Source organism: Protopterus annectens, chromosome 7.part0, assembly GCF_019279795.1.
Source record: "Protopterus annectens isolate FY-2018-M chromosome 7.part0, PAN1.0, whole genome shotgun sequence".
Taxonomy (NCBI): Eukaryota; Metazoa; Chordata; order Ceratodontiformes; family Protopteridae; genus Protopterus; species Protopterus annectens.
Genome location: NC_056739.1, coordinates 1,982,387,834 through 1,982,407,243, shown reverse-complemented (window position 1 = coordinate 1,982,407,243; position 19,410 = coordinate 1,982,387,834). Strand labels below are relative to the sequence as shown.

The 19,410-nt window shown below is 37.0% G+C and overlaps 1 protein-coding gene across 1 annotated transcript in view; it reads right to left on the bottom strand.

Moving 5' to 3' along the window:
* LOC122807285 (cytosolic 10-formyltetrahydrofolate dehydrogenase) overlaps positions 1-19,410 on the bottom strand; it is a 586,928-nt gene that overhangs the window by 479,956 nt on the left and 87,562 nt on the right. Inside the window, exon 6 of the mRNA XM_044078406.1 lies at positions 2,456-2,545. Within this exon, the coding sequence (XP_043934341.1) occupies positions 2,456-2,545 (90 nt within the window). The remainder of the gene's footprint in view (positions 1-2,455; positions 2,546-19,410) is intronic.

Below are 19,410 nucleotides of genomic sequence, written 5' to 3'. Positions count from 1 at the left end.
ATTTACATAGGGATAGTTTGCATCCCATTCATATGAAGAAGGGAGTCATTAAAGGTCAGGTTATAAGACTGAGTAGACTGACTTCAGATAAAGAAGTTTTTTCTAAGGAATTAATATTCCTGAGATCTTTGTTTCTTAACAGAGGGTATGATTTGGAATGGTTAAAAGGAATAGAAGATGATGTAAGAACTTTGAGAAGTGGGGTTGCTAAACCCATTTTACATTTTAAGGACTTAGTGGTGGGTCCGCCAAACATTCACAGGAATAGTTCCACAACGGAAACACAAGAATTTAATATTGCATTTCCCTTGCCAATAGCCAGAGAAATGTGGAACATTAAATATATTATTGAAAATAATTGGAGAATAATTCTTGGAAACAAGGAATTGGCTTCTATTTTAGGGGTTACACCTAGATTTACGTTCAAGAGAATTATTAACATTGTCTATGTTGGAATCAGGTAAAGAGAAAAAAAGTAACAACATCCGTATATGTTCCAACAAAAAGGGAACTTTTAGTTGCACGAATTGCAAACAATGTAGGTTCATTAGCAATTCTTCCTTCGTTATTGTGGAACATTTGAGACAAACATTTTGGGCAAAAAATTATTACAATTGCAACATCGAGTATGTTGTTTATATAGCTACCTGTACCACATGCAAAAATTATTACATAGGGAAAACAAAGAGAAGTCTGAAACGTAGAATATATGAACACACTCTAGCTATAAAGAAAAAAGACAAGACTAATTCACTATCTAGGCATGCACTTTTTTGTTCATTATTTAAAAAGTTTGAATTTTTTGTTTTAGATAGTGTTGACAAGGCTTTATTTGCTGGGGATTTAAACAACATACTGGAATGTAGAGAAGCATTCTGGCAGCTCCTATTCGGGGCAGATACAGCACCTGGCTTAAATGAAGTCATTAATTTGAAATGTTTTTTAATGTATAGATGAATTTTTAACGCACATTTATATATAAGGACATTCATAATTATATACTGTGTATTAAGGATTGACTTTAAATTGATTAATTAATTATTTAATTGATGTTTTAGATCACTTCCTGTAAGTTAATTTAGTATAAAAGGAAGGGGTAGGTTTGTAAGTGTTTTTCTGATGAAGTTCACGTGATTAAAAGTGAATGAAAGCGCTAGACCTATTGTCCGAGTGTGGCTATTTGGAAGTTGTTTCGAGCTGGTTTTTCCTTGGTTTTTGAAGTATTGGACTTTCTGAGTTTTGCTTTGTCTATTCAATGATAAATCTAATAAGTGAGAAATACATCATGACAATGACCTCTCTGGATCTTGAGGACGGAAAAGATTTTCTTACTGTGACTGATACCTAATGCTCAAAGGACAATTCATTGTCGAAGAAAATGCCTAAATGTCCAACAACAGTACTAACCTTAAATGGCACTTAATTTATGTGATAATCAGTCTGAAAGAGAGTTACCTAAATGCGACTGCATTGTTATACTGCTCAATTTGAGCTTGGTTCAGTACTGGACATTACTTCTAATATTACTATTATTACTATTATTACTAATAAAGCCTTGTGACGACCCAACAAAGACTTAACTACCTTCCTTTCATATTCAGCCTTACTCTTCTTAACGATGTGTTTAAGATCCATGTAGACCTGCGTACATTCTTCCCTCTTACTGATAGTGGAAACATTTTACACAAACCATACAATTTTTTCCTACTATTACAAGGTTTATGTAAGAGTTTCACTATAAGGATTTAGCCACTGATTTCATAAATGCTTAGATGGCACTAACTAAATACATTGGACAAGACAGCTGTAAAAATCATGGCTGCACATGGTGGATTTAGAGAAATGGTCAGTAGGTAACAAAGCACTTCTCAAATTCTTAAAGCCCTTGGACAGGGATATAACACTGGCTTTTGAGTAGCCCCTGAACTCAGTTGAATTTGTTGGCAATTTGGTACTAATACTGAGGCAAAGAGTGACAGTCTGGTTGCCAGATGTGATCAAGGAGGGGATAAAATTAGAAGTTGTGCAGGCAAAAGCAGCATTCACAAGGATAAGGTCAAGTATATTTCTCTTGCTCGCAGGAACATGAACAACCCGATGAAAGGAGTTGGCATTAATGAAATCAAGTGAACACTGGTTGCATTTATTACTAGTTAAGTAAGACTCCAAACTGTAATGTATGACATGTTAAACTCCAAATTTAGCAAGTATTTACACATCTCACAATTGCAAAATTGACAAATATGAATTCATGACTTTTGAACATCAGGCAATTCAATTCCAAATTTTCAACAAAATACCCAAAACACAATACAATATTATATCATGGTTTCATCCTCCACCTTAGCAGTACCTGAACTAAATAAAGGTACACTATAACTCTACTCCCTAACAGACATACAGGAGCTGACAGTATATGGTGTTCATGATAAAGCAAAGAACTGTATCTACTTACACCTCCATTGAGCTCTGTCCAAGCACCTGGTACTTTGTCATTCCCTCGGATCCAGTTGTGAATGGCTTCTGCAGTCTGGTCCCAATTTACCTGCCGAGTAATAGGATCGCATGACATTAAATGACTACAGTGCAAGTAAACTAGATTAGTGGTTGCACAGAAGTAAAACAAAATGTTAGGTGGCACCCATTTCTCTGTGTATAAAATGCAACAAAATAATTGTACAACGACAATAACACATATGTTTGCATGACTTGGCAAAGAATCTCTATAAACATATTCAAAAGCCTGCTTGAAACATTTTATAAACGGAATAATCCACTCCAGAGCATGATTTTAAAAAATAATAATGCCTTACCCTGTGCTCCCCTCCCCCAAGTACCTGATATAGACTGACATTAATGTAACTTGCTGAAGTGCATATGCACATACCTATCTGTACCTTTCCAGTCCTTGTCTGCTGCACACATTCCTGTTCCCAACTTGGGGAGGGGAGTGCAAGACAATTCACTATTCTTATGGCCAACCTCAAGACAGGTAAACCGGCCATTATATCTGTTACATCCTCTCCTCCTCTGTCACCAGCTCTATGATACAAAAGCTGCTTAATCGATCCTGATTTATCAACACTGCAAGCAAGAGTTCATTCAATACACATTCAGGCCAGCAACATGATAAAGGAATTTTATGAAATAACAAGGGAAAGAAATGTACTAATTTCACTGACAAAGAAGTCATCTGACTGTATTAAATGACATTACAGACAAATACATATGCAGTCTCATTACTGACTTTCAGAACCTACTTAGATGTGCTATTCAAGAATTATATACACAGTTCCAGGGTTTTGCCCAAAATTCCAACCTGTCACTGAGCAGTATAGTAAGATGATGTTAACCATGCCCTGCTATAACTGTCTCCTTAAAGCAGAGCATTTCTTTGAGGAAGATTTCTCTGTTGATTGTGTGCCCTGGCATGCAGTAAGGAATGCAGTGTTTGGAATTAATATGCAACCAATTGTGCCTTATTACATGTACTACATGCAGACCCTTGAAAGAATAATAGTTCACCGTCTTTTAACTAGCATGATTATTAGCTTAAATAAAAAGCTGCAAGAATGATATGAAATATAAAGGGTTAACTTAGAAATAGTATAAAATGCTGAAAAAAAAGTAGTAAGTGTGCTGGCATAGCTTAGATATTAGCATCCAGATAAAGGAGTATGTTATTGAGAAACAAAGTCTGTAAAAATAACTACGCAGATGGCAGCTGGAAGGACATCAACAAAGTAAAGAGATGTAACATCAAGTTTCAGATAGTGCTGGAACACCACGTTTCAGATAATGCAAGACTGAGTTTCCATGGATCATCAAACTACAAAGAACCAAGGACAAGGGAACAAAGGAAAACTGTTATACAAAGAAAGAACTGTTATACATCAGACTCTGAGAAAAAATATCAGACTTTTTGGTATAAATATGAGTGTAACAGTAAACAAGCTTTGGGAATTTGCCATAGAGAGCTGACAGCATCTGTGTTGCATGCTTTTAGATCCAAAAGGAAAATGCAATACTAAGCATATTAACTGAAGCATTTGTCTTAGTGTAATTATTGTACTTATTGTACTTAGTACAATACAGTAATAAGACTAGTTGGTCACAATAAATATGCATGCATATAAATGCAAGTAACAGCAAGAAACCAACAGAAGACGTCATATAATTTTTCAATGGCGAGCCACAGTTGATGGACCAAATGGTTTCTTATTGTGACAACTACAGCTTCTTTTTTTTATTCAGTTAGTACGTCCCGTTCCAGTGCAAACGTTTGCCTCCTCCTTCTTATGCACAGTATCCAGTAGCAGAACAGTGCATCTCTGCAAGTGCCACAGGTCATGTACATTCACACAGCTGAATCTGCCAGCTATGTCTGACCACCTTTTGGGAGAATCAACAAGGGACTTTCTACATTTTCTCGATGGAAGATTTGGCCACCTTCCACACAGAAACCGGTAATTCTCTTTTTGTTTCTCATTCTACAGCATGGATGCCATAAACAAAAGAACTGTAAAGTGTAAGACTACCTTTCAGGTAGACACTAATAATAGTCCAGCACATTTATGGTCAGAATTTAAAGATTGGTATAAACATAACTGTAGCAGATGTAGTACTTTACTAGGTAAAGTTGATGTCAATGCTTTATGTACATTTGACCGGTATCTTAAACAGCAAAATCATTTGTATGACAGTAAACGTTTCTTGTGCAAGATATATGAAACTGCTTTCTGTGTGCAATGTCATAACAGTCATGGTAAACAACCAAATGCATTATGTCCTCTCACCACACGTAAAATGTTAATTTCAGAGTTACAATATCAGTCGTCAGTTATTTACACAATCTTCTGTACATCTTGGTAGACAAAAGTGGCATAAAACCACTGCACATTACAAAACAGATAAAAACAGAGACGAGGTTCATGGTGAACTGACAAAAAGATTTAATAAACATCTAAGACACAGTCAGAGTGAGTTCAAAAATACTTTTCAAAAGTGAATAAGAGCTTTAAAGTCAGCAGAACAGAATACTGACAAATATAATCTGGTTAGTAAAGAGTTAAAGCAACAGCAGTTAACTACGCTGATAGAAAATTATTTACAACGTAGTATTCTACGTTTAGAACATGGTTAAGCGTACACAGCACAAACTTTCATTCAGTTAAAGCAAGGCCCTTAAATAGTGATTTCAAACCATTTCATATAACAAAACAGTTCTAGGGCACAGAAATCAAATAAGAGTAGTTAAAAGCAGTAAACACATGACATCACAAAACGGACATGCATGTATTTTATTTTCACCTAAAGTGCAGCAAAAGGCAGACAACAGCAAATGTAAAAGATGTAAATATATCTGTTTTAAGCATGTGTTAGTTAAGCCAATATCTTTTTGTTTCTTACAATATTTTGTAATTGTATGATAGCATAAAAAAATAGCAAAGACTCCAGCAAAAGCAGTATTCAAAAACAATATCATGCATAGTTAAGCAAGTTAATGTTTATTACAACTGCATTCTAATATCAAGTTGCAAGTATATTAACGAAAGACTGAAGGTACGAGTAAGTGCTAAAGGAGTTATGGGTTAAGCGTCTGGAATGTGCAGAAAGAAAAAAAGTAATGTGAGCTCAAATTTTCCAGGCTGGAATGGGTAGTTACAAGGAATTTTGTATAAGATAAAATGTTACTGGTACTGAAAGTTATAAGGTCAAGGAAACAAGACTGATCACCAGGCCAAACGGCTTACATTTTTCTAAAATATTACTGTTAAGTATTCACATGCAGCATTAAACAAAAACAACAAAAGTCTACAAAAATCCTGTTTAGTAATTGTAATAAGATGTCACAATTGTACATACATGTCATTAATAATCTGTTTGCAAATAAATACTACACCGAGTACAGTCAGTACATGGGCTATGGTAGGCAGTTAAAATAAATTATGCATGTCCCTTTACAAAAAGGGAGGGTACAAATAGCTACTAGTAACAGTAAACGTCTTTTCAAAATGGGTAAAAGCAATTCCTACTACAACTTTGACAGTATAGACAACAGCAAAAGCTTTATAAAAATATTTTCTGTTTTTAAAAATGGTCAAAAAAATAAGCAAATGTGTAAGACCAAAGTGTCATAGTCTAGGTAACAGCCAAATCGGCAAGCATACATTCAATTCTCACAGCATAAAGCAAATAAACAATACTGCAATGAAATGATGTATACTACAGAGGGAAAGGCATGCTTTCAATTTTACACTAAATGTGTAAACAGTACTGCAAATGATACTAAAATAAAAGTACAAAGTGTTAATACCAAAAATACATTTTAATGTTTCAAGTAATGTAATTAGCAGACTTCAGTTTAATGCTAAGTTTGTAAACTGGACTGAGTGTACATTACAGCCATGTATATACAAATGGAAAAACAATCTGTACAAGCAAGTGTATTCTGTATAGTATATAGTAAATGGTTTATGTAAATAGAGTAACAAGTCAAAGCTTGACATTTGTGACGTGTTTTTTTTTTCAAAAAACAAGACTGCAATGCCTTTGCAATATAGGACATCACTGTATAGGGTCATATTCAGATTAATCCATTTCTAATAGTAATGGCTGTCATCATTGTGTTGACAATATAAAACTGTGTTAACTTGCCGTATTAAAAAAAAAAATAAAGGTTTTGTTTCCCAATGTGTTTCTAGTTAATAACAATATAACGATTAAAAAGTACATACTAATATAGACAGTTTTGGATTTAAAATGAAACAGAGGGAATGTATACAGTAATAGATATGTTTAAAAATGTATAAATGCATGTGCGCATCTATTTGCTAGTTAGATGCATATACACATCTGTTGCTATAATATATGTAGAAATAATATAGTTAGTTAAGTACATGTATTTCTGTTTGGTAGCATACATATATTCTGGTACAGCTTGAGACAAGCTGAATGTTCAGTGTCTGAAACTTGCTTCAAGGACTATAGATAAAAATGCAGCTGCGAGACAAGGCACGCAGCATTCAACACAGATATCTGCATTTCATTTGCATCATTCTGAACATCAAAACAGAGGGGATTACAATATTTCACGAATAACACTTAGTTTGGAAAATGCTACACAAAACAGAACACAAGACAATGTTCAGTTGTAAAAAGCATACAGCATGTAAGTTGGAGAGGATAACATTTAACACAAATATAACAGCATGGTTAGCTGAACAAGGTCAGGCATACATAAAAGTAAAGAAAAAATCAAAGACTGACATAAACATTTCAGTAAACAGCTCTATCTCTATTAGATGCTGTACATTCCCTCAAAAATGTAACAGTTCTGACAAGGAAAGACATCATGCAAAAATGTCACAGTGTGTAGACAATAACACAAAAATAAGAATAAACTCAACAGGGGGAAAAGGGTATGATTTCTACCAATACTCTGTATGATTTCTACCAATACTCTGTCATTGTCCATGTTGGAGTGAATGACTTGAGACGTACCTCCCTGGACTACATGAAAAGAGACATGGAAGAGCTATCAGATCATGTGACCCAGGCAGGTAGGACCCTAGCCCTGAGTAGCATCCTGCCTTCGCCCAGGATGATACCACAATATAAGGACAAAATGATTGACTTCAGCAATTGGCCAAGCTTCTGGTGTCATTCAAAGAGGATCCAGTATCTGTCTGCCTGGGAAGACATGATCGACAGACCACGATGCTTTGCCAGACATGGTCTGCACCTGTCGCCCCTGGGATTCAGATTACTGACTAAGGCTCTTGCCACCCCTATAGTGTCATTTTTAGGCAAAGTTCAAAGGACAAAACCACCACCGTAACAGGTACAAGCATGCAAAATCCAAAGGTAATGCTACTCAATGCTAGAAGTCTAAACCTCAAAATGCACTCTCTTGAGGCACTCCTAAAAATGGAGAACTTCGATATCTGTGCAGTAACTGAGACCTGGTTCAAGGCTCCAGAGAGCACCCCTGCAATACCAGGCTACAACTCTTACCACACGTTTCGGCTACCAAACCAGGATTGAAACACTAAAGGTGAAGGAGTGTCCATATTCACCAAGGATATTCACACCACCAGGTTAGCTGCCCAACACAATGCGTCTGAAATTCTCCAGGTGCAACTAACACTAGGCAAGACTGCAATCCAAACTGTAGCTTGCTACAGATCCCCCGCCATGCCCCAAGATTCACACTACACCTTTCTAAACATACTGGAAAATATTAATATACAACCAAACAACCTAATACTGGGTGATTTCAACTACCCTGCCATTAACTGGGAAAACTACTCATGCACCAATACCTTTTCCCTATGATTCTTGGAATTCATAAATTCCAATGCCCTGGATCAACTAATCCATAGTCCCACCAGGGGCTCCAATATCCTAGACCTGGTCATTACCAACATGGGAAATCGATGCTCCACATCTATGATCACCCCCTCGTTGGTCAGGTCAGACCATAAGCTAATCACCCTTAACATCCACATCCCATCCCCCAGTAAGGAAACCTCCATAAAAAACTTCTCCAAGGCCAACTTCATGCTACTCAAGTCAGAAGTTACAAACTTCATGACACCCAAGCAGACAGGAATGGAAAGTTCGACTCCTGAGTCCTACACTAAGGCACTGTACGAGCACATCCACTCGTGCATGAATCGTGTCATCTCAAATAGAACCAAGATGCTCTCCTCCAAAAAATGGAAGCCAATCTGGTGGTCCCCTGCCATAAACAAACTTTACAACAAAAGGAAGAAACTGTTGCAGAAAAGAGGAAAATCCCAGGATGCAAAAAACTCCCTTACCAGCCTCAGTAAGAAGCTGAGATCCCTCATAAAATCCTCCAAAGCTAGTTACGAAAATAAAATTGCCAAAGATTCCAAAGACAACCACAAGGCATTCTATAACTATGTCAAGAATCTAAATGGCAATGCTCAGATCTGCTGTAAGCTACAACAGAATGGCATTAAATATACTGATCCCAAGGATATTGCCAATATCCTGGCAGATCGATTCCGTGCCAACTTCACCCCCCCCCACCCCCTAAATGGCCCATCTCAATAATGGAAGACTGCCAAACTCCGGTAATAATGGCCACACAGGTAATAAACGCACTCTCCAAAGCTAAGAATACAGCATCCATGGCACCAGATGACATCCCAGGCTGTGTACTACATGAACTACAAAATGAACTGGCACCTCACCTAAGTGTCATGTTTAATCATACCCTCATCTCAGGCTTTGTGCCCACTGAGTGGCGCACAGCTACAGTTATCCCACTCCACAAAGGGGGATCCACCTTGGATACCGGGAACTACCGCCCCATCAGTCTGACAAGCCTGATCTGCAAGGCCATGGAACGTATTATCATGGAACTTATAAAGAAAGACATTGGCAACCTTAAAACACTGGAACCCACCCAGTTTGGGTTCGTGAAGGGCCTATCTTGTCTCCTGAACCTTATTGACTTCTTCGAATCAGTCTACAGAGCCGTGGATGCGGGTAAGGCAGTCCACACAGCCTATCTGGACCTTGCCAAGGCCTTTGACACCATCCCCCACTCTGGAATCATAGATAAACTTACTAAGCTGGGCATTAATCCCTACATCACTCAATGGGTTGCCAACTGGCTTACTGACAGAACCCACACTGTAAAAGTAGCTGAACCCAAACCCAGCTCTAGACAAGTGACAAGTGGAGTACCTCAGGGTTCAGTCCTGGGACCTCTCTTGTTTGGCATCTACTTCTCTGAAGTACAGGCCAACACTAAGGGACTCTGGCTAACAAAGTTCGCAGATGACTGCAAACTGTGAGCTATTATTGAATCCCCAAATGATGTGGATACTCTACAAAAGGGCCTTACAGAAACAGATGCTTGTTGCCAGAGACATGGGCTCAAGCTCAATGCCAAGAAATGTATAGTTATCCCTTTTGGGAAAAAAAACATGTACCCGTGAATTATCACATAGGTGTCAGTACACTAAACACCAAAAGTGTGATAAGAGACTTAGGGGCACAGGTGGACAGTGGTCTCACCTTCAATAACCACATTGCCACAACAGTCAGGAAATCCTTCTATGTGGCACACCTCATCACTAAGGGCTTTTCATCCAGAAAAACGGAGGTCATTGTCTCACTGTACTCATCCCTCATTAGACCCATTATAGAATACAACACCCCATTCGGTATGTACCTCTCAAGACATCTGCAACAACTGGAAAGGCCACAGAAATACCTCACTAAAAGAATCACGGGCCTAAAGCAGATGCCCTATGCTGACTGCCTTAAAACACTCCAGCTATACTCTGTCGCATATCGTCTACTCTGAGGCGATCTCTGCTTAACATACAAGGCCATGTCAAACTTAGAGCTGTTGGACATGCTACACTTAAAGAAATCCCAATCCCTCAGAGCCACACGCTCCAGGGATCTAAATCTTGTCATCACAATAAACAAAACATGCTGGAGGGATAGATTCCTGACCCAGAGACTCCCCAGACTCTGGAATAGGCTGCCCATACATGTCAAGCAGAGCGCCTCTTTGGCCCTCTTCAAAATTAACCTTGATGATTGGATGGGAGAAAGGAAATTCACCCTGGGGATCACATAATTCGCCCTGCTAGACAGTGGTCCAGGGAAGTAAATAATGTGGGAAGAAATAGCCAGGGAATTGTTATGGCTAGGCTTGTATAAGCCCTAAGGCTGATAGCCTAGTACCAACATATGAACCTATGAACAGTAATACACGGAAAATAATCTTGGGTTAAAATACTTACCATTTTAAGTAACAGGCCAGTACTTCATACAGATCAAATGGTAAAAATACCATCCACTTGTACCATGATAGGACAATACCAAAAAACAATATTGCACTTCAACATTACATTTCCAAGTTTTAAGCAGACAAAATGCAGATTTAAAAGCGCTTTGTATAAAAACTAGTAGAACAAGATATCTCAGATTGTACATTTACAACCACAAGGGAAGTAAGTCATTACAAGTATCTTTGATAGACAGATTAAAATTTAGTGCTAATGTATCTAAATTTGTAAACTGAACAAAATGTTGGGTAAATGGACAATATGCCTTCAAATTTCAAAATGTTTGTTAATGTGGCACCACAGTTTGCATGTGTGGTTTCAAATAACCCCGTGCTAATAGTAAAAAACAAAAACAGGAGCTGACACTGCCCATAATTGATGGGACATATTCAGAGGATGGTCATCATCTGGGACCAAATTGCTAAATTGGTTAATACATCCTGTGTTGATAGTTTTAGGGATAATAATAATAATGACAGCTTGGAATTGTTTTATATGCTGCAGGTTACAGAGAGTTGCAATAACTCAACAAGTTAAGATTGTAAATATGAGCAAAGTGGTAAATGCTGTAAATAGCGATGCTAATGAAACAAATGCAGTCTTTTCTTTAACTGAAGTTTAGTCTGTTGCTCCAAAAAAAAAATAAGGGGACCTGAAAGAATAATAGTTCACCGTCTTTTCACTAGCATGATTATTAACTTAAATAAAAAGCTGCAAGAATTATATGAAATATAAAGGGTTAATTTAGAAATAGTGTAAAATGCTGAAAAATAAGAAGTAGTAAGTGTGCTGGCATAGCTTAGATTTTTGGGATCCATGTAAAGGAGTATGTTATTGAGAAACAAAGTCTGTAAAAATAACTGTGCAGATGGCAGCTGGAAGGACATCAACAAAGTAAAGAGATGTAACATCAAGTTTCAGATAGTGCTGGAACACCACATTTCAGATAATGCAAGACTGAGTTTCTATGATCATCAAACTACAAAGAACCAAGGACAAGGGAACAAAGGAATCAGACTGAGAATAAATATCAGACTTTTTGGTATAAATATGAGTGTAACAGTAAACAAGCTTTGGAAATTTGCCATAGAGAGCTGACAGCACCTGTGTTGCATGCTTGTAGGTCCAAAAGGAAAATGTAATTGAAAGCGTATTAACTGAAGCAGTTGTCTGTGTATTTATTGTACTTAGTACAATACAGTAATAAGACTAGTTAATCACAATAAGTAGTTAAATATACTTTGGTATGCTTGCATGTAAATGCAAGTAACAGCAAGGAACAAACAGGAAGAAGTCATATCATTTTTCAACCCTCATTTAGTCACAGGAAAGTTTAAAAAAGATTAATCCTACAGCAAAACAAAAACAAACTTACTTTATCCGTGCCAAAATGACAACATTGATAGCTGTCACAGTCTGTCTTCACATCCTAAACTTTACAAATATGTAAAGTATAAGAAACACTGAGCTAGTTTCAAATGTTCTGCATTTAAAAAACATCACTCCTGATTAAAAGTTTCAGCAGGAAAAATTAACAAGTTATAGTTTATTTTATAAAAGTAATGCCTATAATGAGACAACACTGTGGATGTCGTAAAGTTCCACTGGTGTCAAAATGTAGCCTACAAACTGCTTGGTCTGAAAGAATCATAAGGAGTTGAGAAATGTAGAAAGCTGTACTTTACAACAAAATAGAGCTGAACATTTGTCCCAAATAAAGCTGAACATTTGTCATACTGTCAGATAAGTGGCATCATTTTCTAAAATGAAAGGCTGCCATTTTATTTTTAAGCTTTATAGCCCCATTTGTTTTAAAATATGAAATATTTCAACACTAAGAGGATAATTCACTTTTGTTGGGAAACACTTGACTGCCTCGAAGACTACTAAAAAATCTGTCTTTGGCTTTTATATCATACTTTACTGAGGATCATTTTGAAACTTCCCACTGATTTCCCTGGAACTGACTAATTTGTCCTGTGACTTCCCTTCTCTCAAAGGTTAGTATGCACCCTTTGCAGTTTCACACTTACTGCTTTTCAGGCATGACAAGGGCACCCATACGCATGGTAGAGATATGAACATGAACAAATGCACAATTGTAAAAGCAGAAATAACAATGAACACATGGACATCCTTGTTTATGAAAGTTAGGTGTATGTATCAAGTTATGTGTATAATAGACAAACAATTGTGAATGCACAAATAACAATGAAGACACAAACATCCTTGTTTATGAAAGTTTTATTCATTTATTTATAGCTTAATAACCAGTTAAATGGGCTAGTCAGCTGACCCTTTTCAGCCATGACCTCAGCATAAAGGCAAATTAAATACACAATAGAAAGTAATACATATACACTTTTTCAGGATCCCTACAGCCACTTGTGCCCCAGCTGCCCAAATTCTAGTAACTCACAGTGAGGGACTCGAATGGCTGTAATCTTGACTGACCATCTGTTCATCCTCATACTCGAAAGTGAGTTCAGCCACACAGCTGCCACACCATCTGCTCATGTCTTAGCAGACGGATGGAAGCAAGTGTTAGACACAGAACAGGTACGTGAGGAATGGGAGAGGGGAGTGCTGTTAGGTTTAGGGAGGGGGACTGGGAGTGTAGTGCAGACTTTAGGGTTAGAGAGGTTGACAGAGAGTTTAGGTTCAGGGAGTAATAAGGACTTCAGGGTTAAGAAGGGGGACAGGAATTCTAGGCTTACGGAACAATCATGAATGGTGTGGTTAGGTTTATTCACTGATCTGTAGTTTAGGTTTAGGAAGTGACAGGGATGTTAGGGTTAGGAAGGGGGATTTGGGGTTTAGGCAGTGACTGTGGACTGGAAGGGGAAGAGGATCTTATGTTTAGGGAAAGATTCAGAATGGGGGAGCAGAGGGGAACTTTAGGTTTAGGAAGTGATCAAGACTTTAGGATTAGTGAGGGTAAGGGGATTTTAGATTTAACAAGGGATGGGGACTTTAGGATTATGCACTGGGTGGGAGTTTTTATGGTTAGGATCAGGGATAGTTAGAGTTACTGGTAGTTAAGGCACTTGCAAAATGAGTAAGTGGCAGTGAGGACATGTGTCTCTAGCAAAGATATCTTAAGCACATGTAGTAAACCCGTCTTTCTCTTACATCGAGAGGTATGGACATTAAACACAAAGTAAATGTGATGCCCAGGCACTGGCCCAGCAATCAAGGAGCCTCAATCCTCACTACTAACACCAGTGAGGGGCGTCCACATTGGGAAGGATAACAAGTATACACACAGTAAAGTACAATTTCCCCAGTGATCACAATCAGTTTGGGGCTGGCTTCTCACTTTCTCTCCAGATCCCCAATAAGATTCCCCATTGGCACAGCTATAAAGTGGTATCTTAACCACAAGTCCAACCAATGCTTCATATCCATACCCAAATAGCACACTATACACATACACACATTTGGAGATATGATTTACATACAACCACACAGACACTCCTGGATAAGCCTGACACAGATTAACTAAGTGTAACCCTTCTGGCCAGGCTATAACAACAAACACATCTCTTGTCTAGTCATACCCAACTGATATCCATAAACCTAAGGGTGTCTACAAAAATATCCCAACTAACAAACTAAAACAATGTTTAAAAAGGTCACACAGGAAAACCAATTGGTTAAAAAGAAAAATCTAGCAAAGCTAAAATGTCATCTGTGTGGTACCTTAAACATCTTGAATCAGAGGCAACATGGGATATATGTAAATTACCCTTTAGGGATATCAGGTGTTTCAGCTAAATGGCAATTCTGAATGTCCATGACTTTTTTCATTTACATATATCCCATATTGCCTCTGATTCAAGAGTTTTAAGGTATCATACAGTGGAAATTCTAGCTTTGCTAGATTTTTCTTTTTGTATTTTTAACCTATTAGTTTTCCTGTGTGACCTTTTTAAACATTGTTTTAGTGGGAATATTTTGTAGACACCCTTAGGTTTATGGATATCAGTTGGGTATGACTACCCTGTGTTTCCAAACCTCAACTATTATTTTTATGCTGTGCTGATGATGTCATAAGAAGGCATAAAAATGTATTGCCCATAGCTAGAAGGGTTTGGCTTTATCTGCCTCAAATTGTCCTTAAAAAAGACTTAAAAGTAAAAGTCATCTTTTTAAACATTGGTTTAGTGGATAAGAAATCTCTTCCAGAATAGTTGTGTTCTCTGCAAGATTCAGCTGTTTCTCCAAACATTTTATTGATGTTGCAGAAGAGGTTTAAATCCCTAGACCAAACATTTTTGGTGCCGTTTATTTGCTGATGTGCAGCAAATCCATCGGTATTGGGTCAGAGAATGCCTTGTATGCCATACACAGGTCACCTCTTAGGAATTTGTAAGATACAGATTATAGTGACAGGGATTTGAGTCCGTCCATGTACGGCATGTTGTTTAGGCCTTGTATCCTTTTAGTACAGTATTTCTGTGGGTGTTTCAGTTTTTGCATGTGTCTGAACAGATGCATGACAAAGGGGCATTATATTCAATGACTGACTAATGAGGGATGAGTAATTGAGGACAATTAAATCCCTAGATCTAGACACATTCCCTTTGTTTATAAGTTGTGTAATATAAAAGGACTTTATTAAAACAATGGACACATGTTGGTCAAAAGTTAGGTCATTGTCCACATACATTCCCAAATCCTGAACAACTAAGTCAACTCTGAGGGGCATATTGTTAATATGGTAGTTCCATCAGGTAGATGACTTCTCATAGGATGCAATAATTTATTTTTTGGCATTTAGTTTAAATCACTGATTTTGGCACCAATTATTTATTTGGAATAAACCTTTCTGCAGGATGGCCAAGTCTTTGGGAGATTCAACGACTGCACTTAGCTTGTAGTCATTTGCAAACTTAGTCAGCCAGAACCCTTTAGTATTGGCCTTTACTTCAGAAAAGTAGAAGCCAAACAGGAAAAGTCCCAGCACAGAACCCTTGGTGATGTCACTGCTGATTGGTCGGACTTCCAGACAGAAATCTAGAATGCCTCTCCTTCTTTATTCCTGTTTGCCCCAACCACGTAGACCCAGAAAGTCATATCCTGTTCTGACTGTCCCCAAATTAGCATTCAAGCCCCCATTATCATGACCAACTAATTTTGTCCAGAAATATTCTGAATTACAGCAATTAAAAATAATGAAGCATAGGTAGCCATGCAAAAAATTTATAGATACTACATTTGGGAATTATACCTACCTTCAAAAAATTCTGCACTGACAATCTGAATCCTTAGGTGATATCAAAGGGGTGGATAGTTGGAAGTATTAGGGGACAACTCTTTAAAATGTTAGCTTTAGCAACCTTCGATGTGGACAAAAGTCAAACAGCTGTAGAATGATTATCCAGTCCAACTCCTTCAACAATCCAAGACTTGATAAGCCCTTCAATAAGCTGGAACTGACAAGTTCTGCAGTGATGCAATTATCAAAATGGGGGCCTATAATGTGCAAGATCTGAACTTAACTTTCCTTCCTTTGATAGTAATATGACCAGGCCATGGGTGATGGACTTAGTGACTGATCAGTCAGGGATTGTGAAGAGGTGGTAAGATAATGAAGAAATGAATGGGATAATTCCTTCAGAAGTGTTTGGAAGAATACTACTGCAAGGCCAATGGGTCTAGCGGACTTGCCATCTTTCATTTTTCCTACTATAGTGCAAGCTCTCTCTAGTCTGATTTTTAGTGCAGAATTTGACAGAGCAAATTTTTAGTTTCTAATTTGGAAGTGTCATATTTTGTTTTATAAAGAGATTCAAAATAAATCAGTTATCCCCATATGGACTGCCCTGTTAAAGTGCACTTTGTATCATGGAGAGAGCATGTGAAATTCCTACATGTCCTCTTGCACAGGAAAACAAGAGGCTTAGCAGTCTTATCTACATTGAAATACACACACTTCCTAGACTATTTAACAACAGACAAATTTAACTGTTGGCACAACAGAAACTAAGATTGTAACAGGGCTTTCAAGACCTTAATAGGTTCATAGGCTCATAGGTGTTTTCTAAGCTAACGACCACAAGGGACCTTTTTAAACCTAGCAATACATCCCAAATCACTGATAAGTTCTGGAACCCTTGATAAGTGTAAGCTGGGGCTTTTGAGATTAAACATTTATAAGCAGGGGCCTGGGAGGTGAACCAATTACAGGCTGTCTGTGCCCATTAGAGACACAGATGCCAAATAAGGGATGGATTTCCTGCTCCCCTTCCAATTGTCCAAGTTACATTTGAATTGGGTTAGGGAAGAACAGGCTACTGAAAGAACTTATTTCTACGGAGCAGAGAGTTCTAGCCCTTCATTTGATAATATCTTCAATTCCTAGTTGATATTTTATTGTTTGGATTGGTGACATGGACTACCTAACCAATTTCTTTCAATACATTGGCTCTGTTACTTATTTTCTGTAATTCTCTTTTTACATTCAACATGTGGGTATTTATTTCCTTGACGTATATTTATACAAGAATTTGGCTAACAGCCATTATGAGTCCACCATATACAGGAAGGGCAGTTTTTTCAGCAACTATTTATATTTTTCTACTGCACATTCTTTCAAACAAAAAAGGGTGTTATGAAGGGACAACTCATCCATCCTTCCAGAAATGTATCTGAGGATGAAAATTTTATCAAGAAAAGTATTTTGCTTAAAAATGTATTTCTCAGTCTTGCTTACCCCAACAACTTAAAACCACAAAAAAAAAAAAAAAAAAAAAAAAAAAATCAGAAATGACTCACATAAGGATTCCAAACCAATACAACTATGTTCATTTTTTATGAGACATAGAATTTATTGAGCACTTTTGTCTTCATTAAAAGACTTCATCAGAATGATTCACTACAACAAACAGTTCCCTTTGAAATCTTAGTGACAGGAAATGCAAGTACATTTGATTACATCATTTCTTGTTAAAATTACGTCAATCTCAATAAAACTGATTTTCTCACACTCTTCAACTTATTAAAGTTAACGCACTCTCCAGATAAAATGAATACTAACATATTATTTTCTAAAACAAAACATATTACATTTTAAAAGCTTTTAGCAAAGTACATAAAGTGCATTAAGTTTACTGACAATGGTCCTCTCATCAACTTATGAATCAAGGCATTGTTTTTACTGTAAAAAACATTCCTGTGCAAAAAAGTTGCTATTACAGTTTAGCTGCATGCATTTTCAAAACTAGACATAGTGACAGTTGTCCATTAAGTCCTGTGGGGGTAGACTAGCATTAAGGCGTAATTGCCATATTAATTCCAGATATTCAAATAAAGTCTCCCACTGTCCACCATCTAGGGTTTGGTTCTTCTTGTTCTAATACCAAAAAAGGAATGCACCTTTCTTACATGTTTTTAAATGTTGATATAATGCATTTGTTTCCACTTGTTTAGTTATCTCATAGTAATGCTCATAAACCTTTGCTTTTTTCATTTTTCAAGTTGGTAACTAGTTGGTTGGAGTATCCTATTTCTAAAAACCGCTTAGCCACAAATTTTAATTTGTTTACCAAATCACAGTAATCAGATGTCATACGGGCAACTCTTACCATCTGACCCTTTACTATTCCTTTTTTCTGATGAAGGGGATAGTTGTTATTTAAAACAGGTATGAACTGGTAAAATTTTCTTTCCTGTACAAGGACGATTTTAAATTGTTGCCCCTAGAACCTTGGTCAACTTGACATCCAAATAATGTACTTCTTGTAATGTAATGCTATGAGTGAATCTTAAAAATTCGGTGTCAGCATTTATATATTGAATAATTTCATCCAATTCAACTCTAGTGTCTTTCCGTAATATAAAAACATTATCCAAAAAATGAAAATACACACTATTTGTATAAAAAGGGGAATTGAACACAAAACACTTTTCTCAGTGTAGTAAAAAAAGGTTTGCAAAGAGGGGGGTACAGGACGCTCCTACAGATACCCCCACCCCATTTGCTTATAATATTCCCCTTCAAAGTAGATGTCATTATTGTCCAAAACAAGTTTCAAACATTCCATAGCAATTTTACATTTATTTGTGGTCAAAAATTAATGTTCAATTAAAATTTCTTCACATCATTCCATTCCTGTATTGTGAATAATTACAGCAAACAAATTTTGGATATCTATAGTAACAAACATACATTGGGAAAACTGTCCTTTACTAGGAACCTTGGCTAGGAAATCCCAACAATCTATTAGTATATGATTATATAGTTGTAATATAGATTTTAATTTCCTGTCCATAAACACTGCCAAGAGGTAGGTCTTTGATTGTCCAGCAGCTACTATTGGCCTAAGGGGTGGAGCTAGTAAATCTTTACAAATCTTTAGTATCCCAAAGATGGATTAATTAACTGGAGTTGGATTTGTAAGAAATTCAAATAAACTCTTTCTCAACCACCCTGTAAGACGTTGTAGTTCAAAATCAAATCAATTCTCCTGTAGGACATGATGATCTAATTTTTTGAAACTTGCATTTATCTAGAATCACTTTTCAATAAATCCAACATTTTGGCTGCCCTATAACACCAGATGTC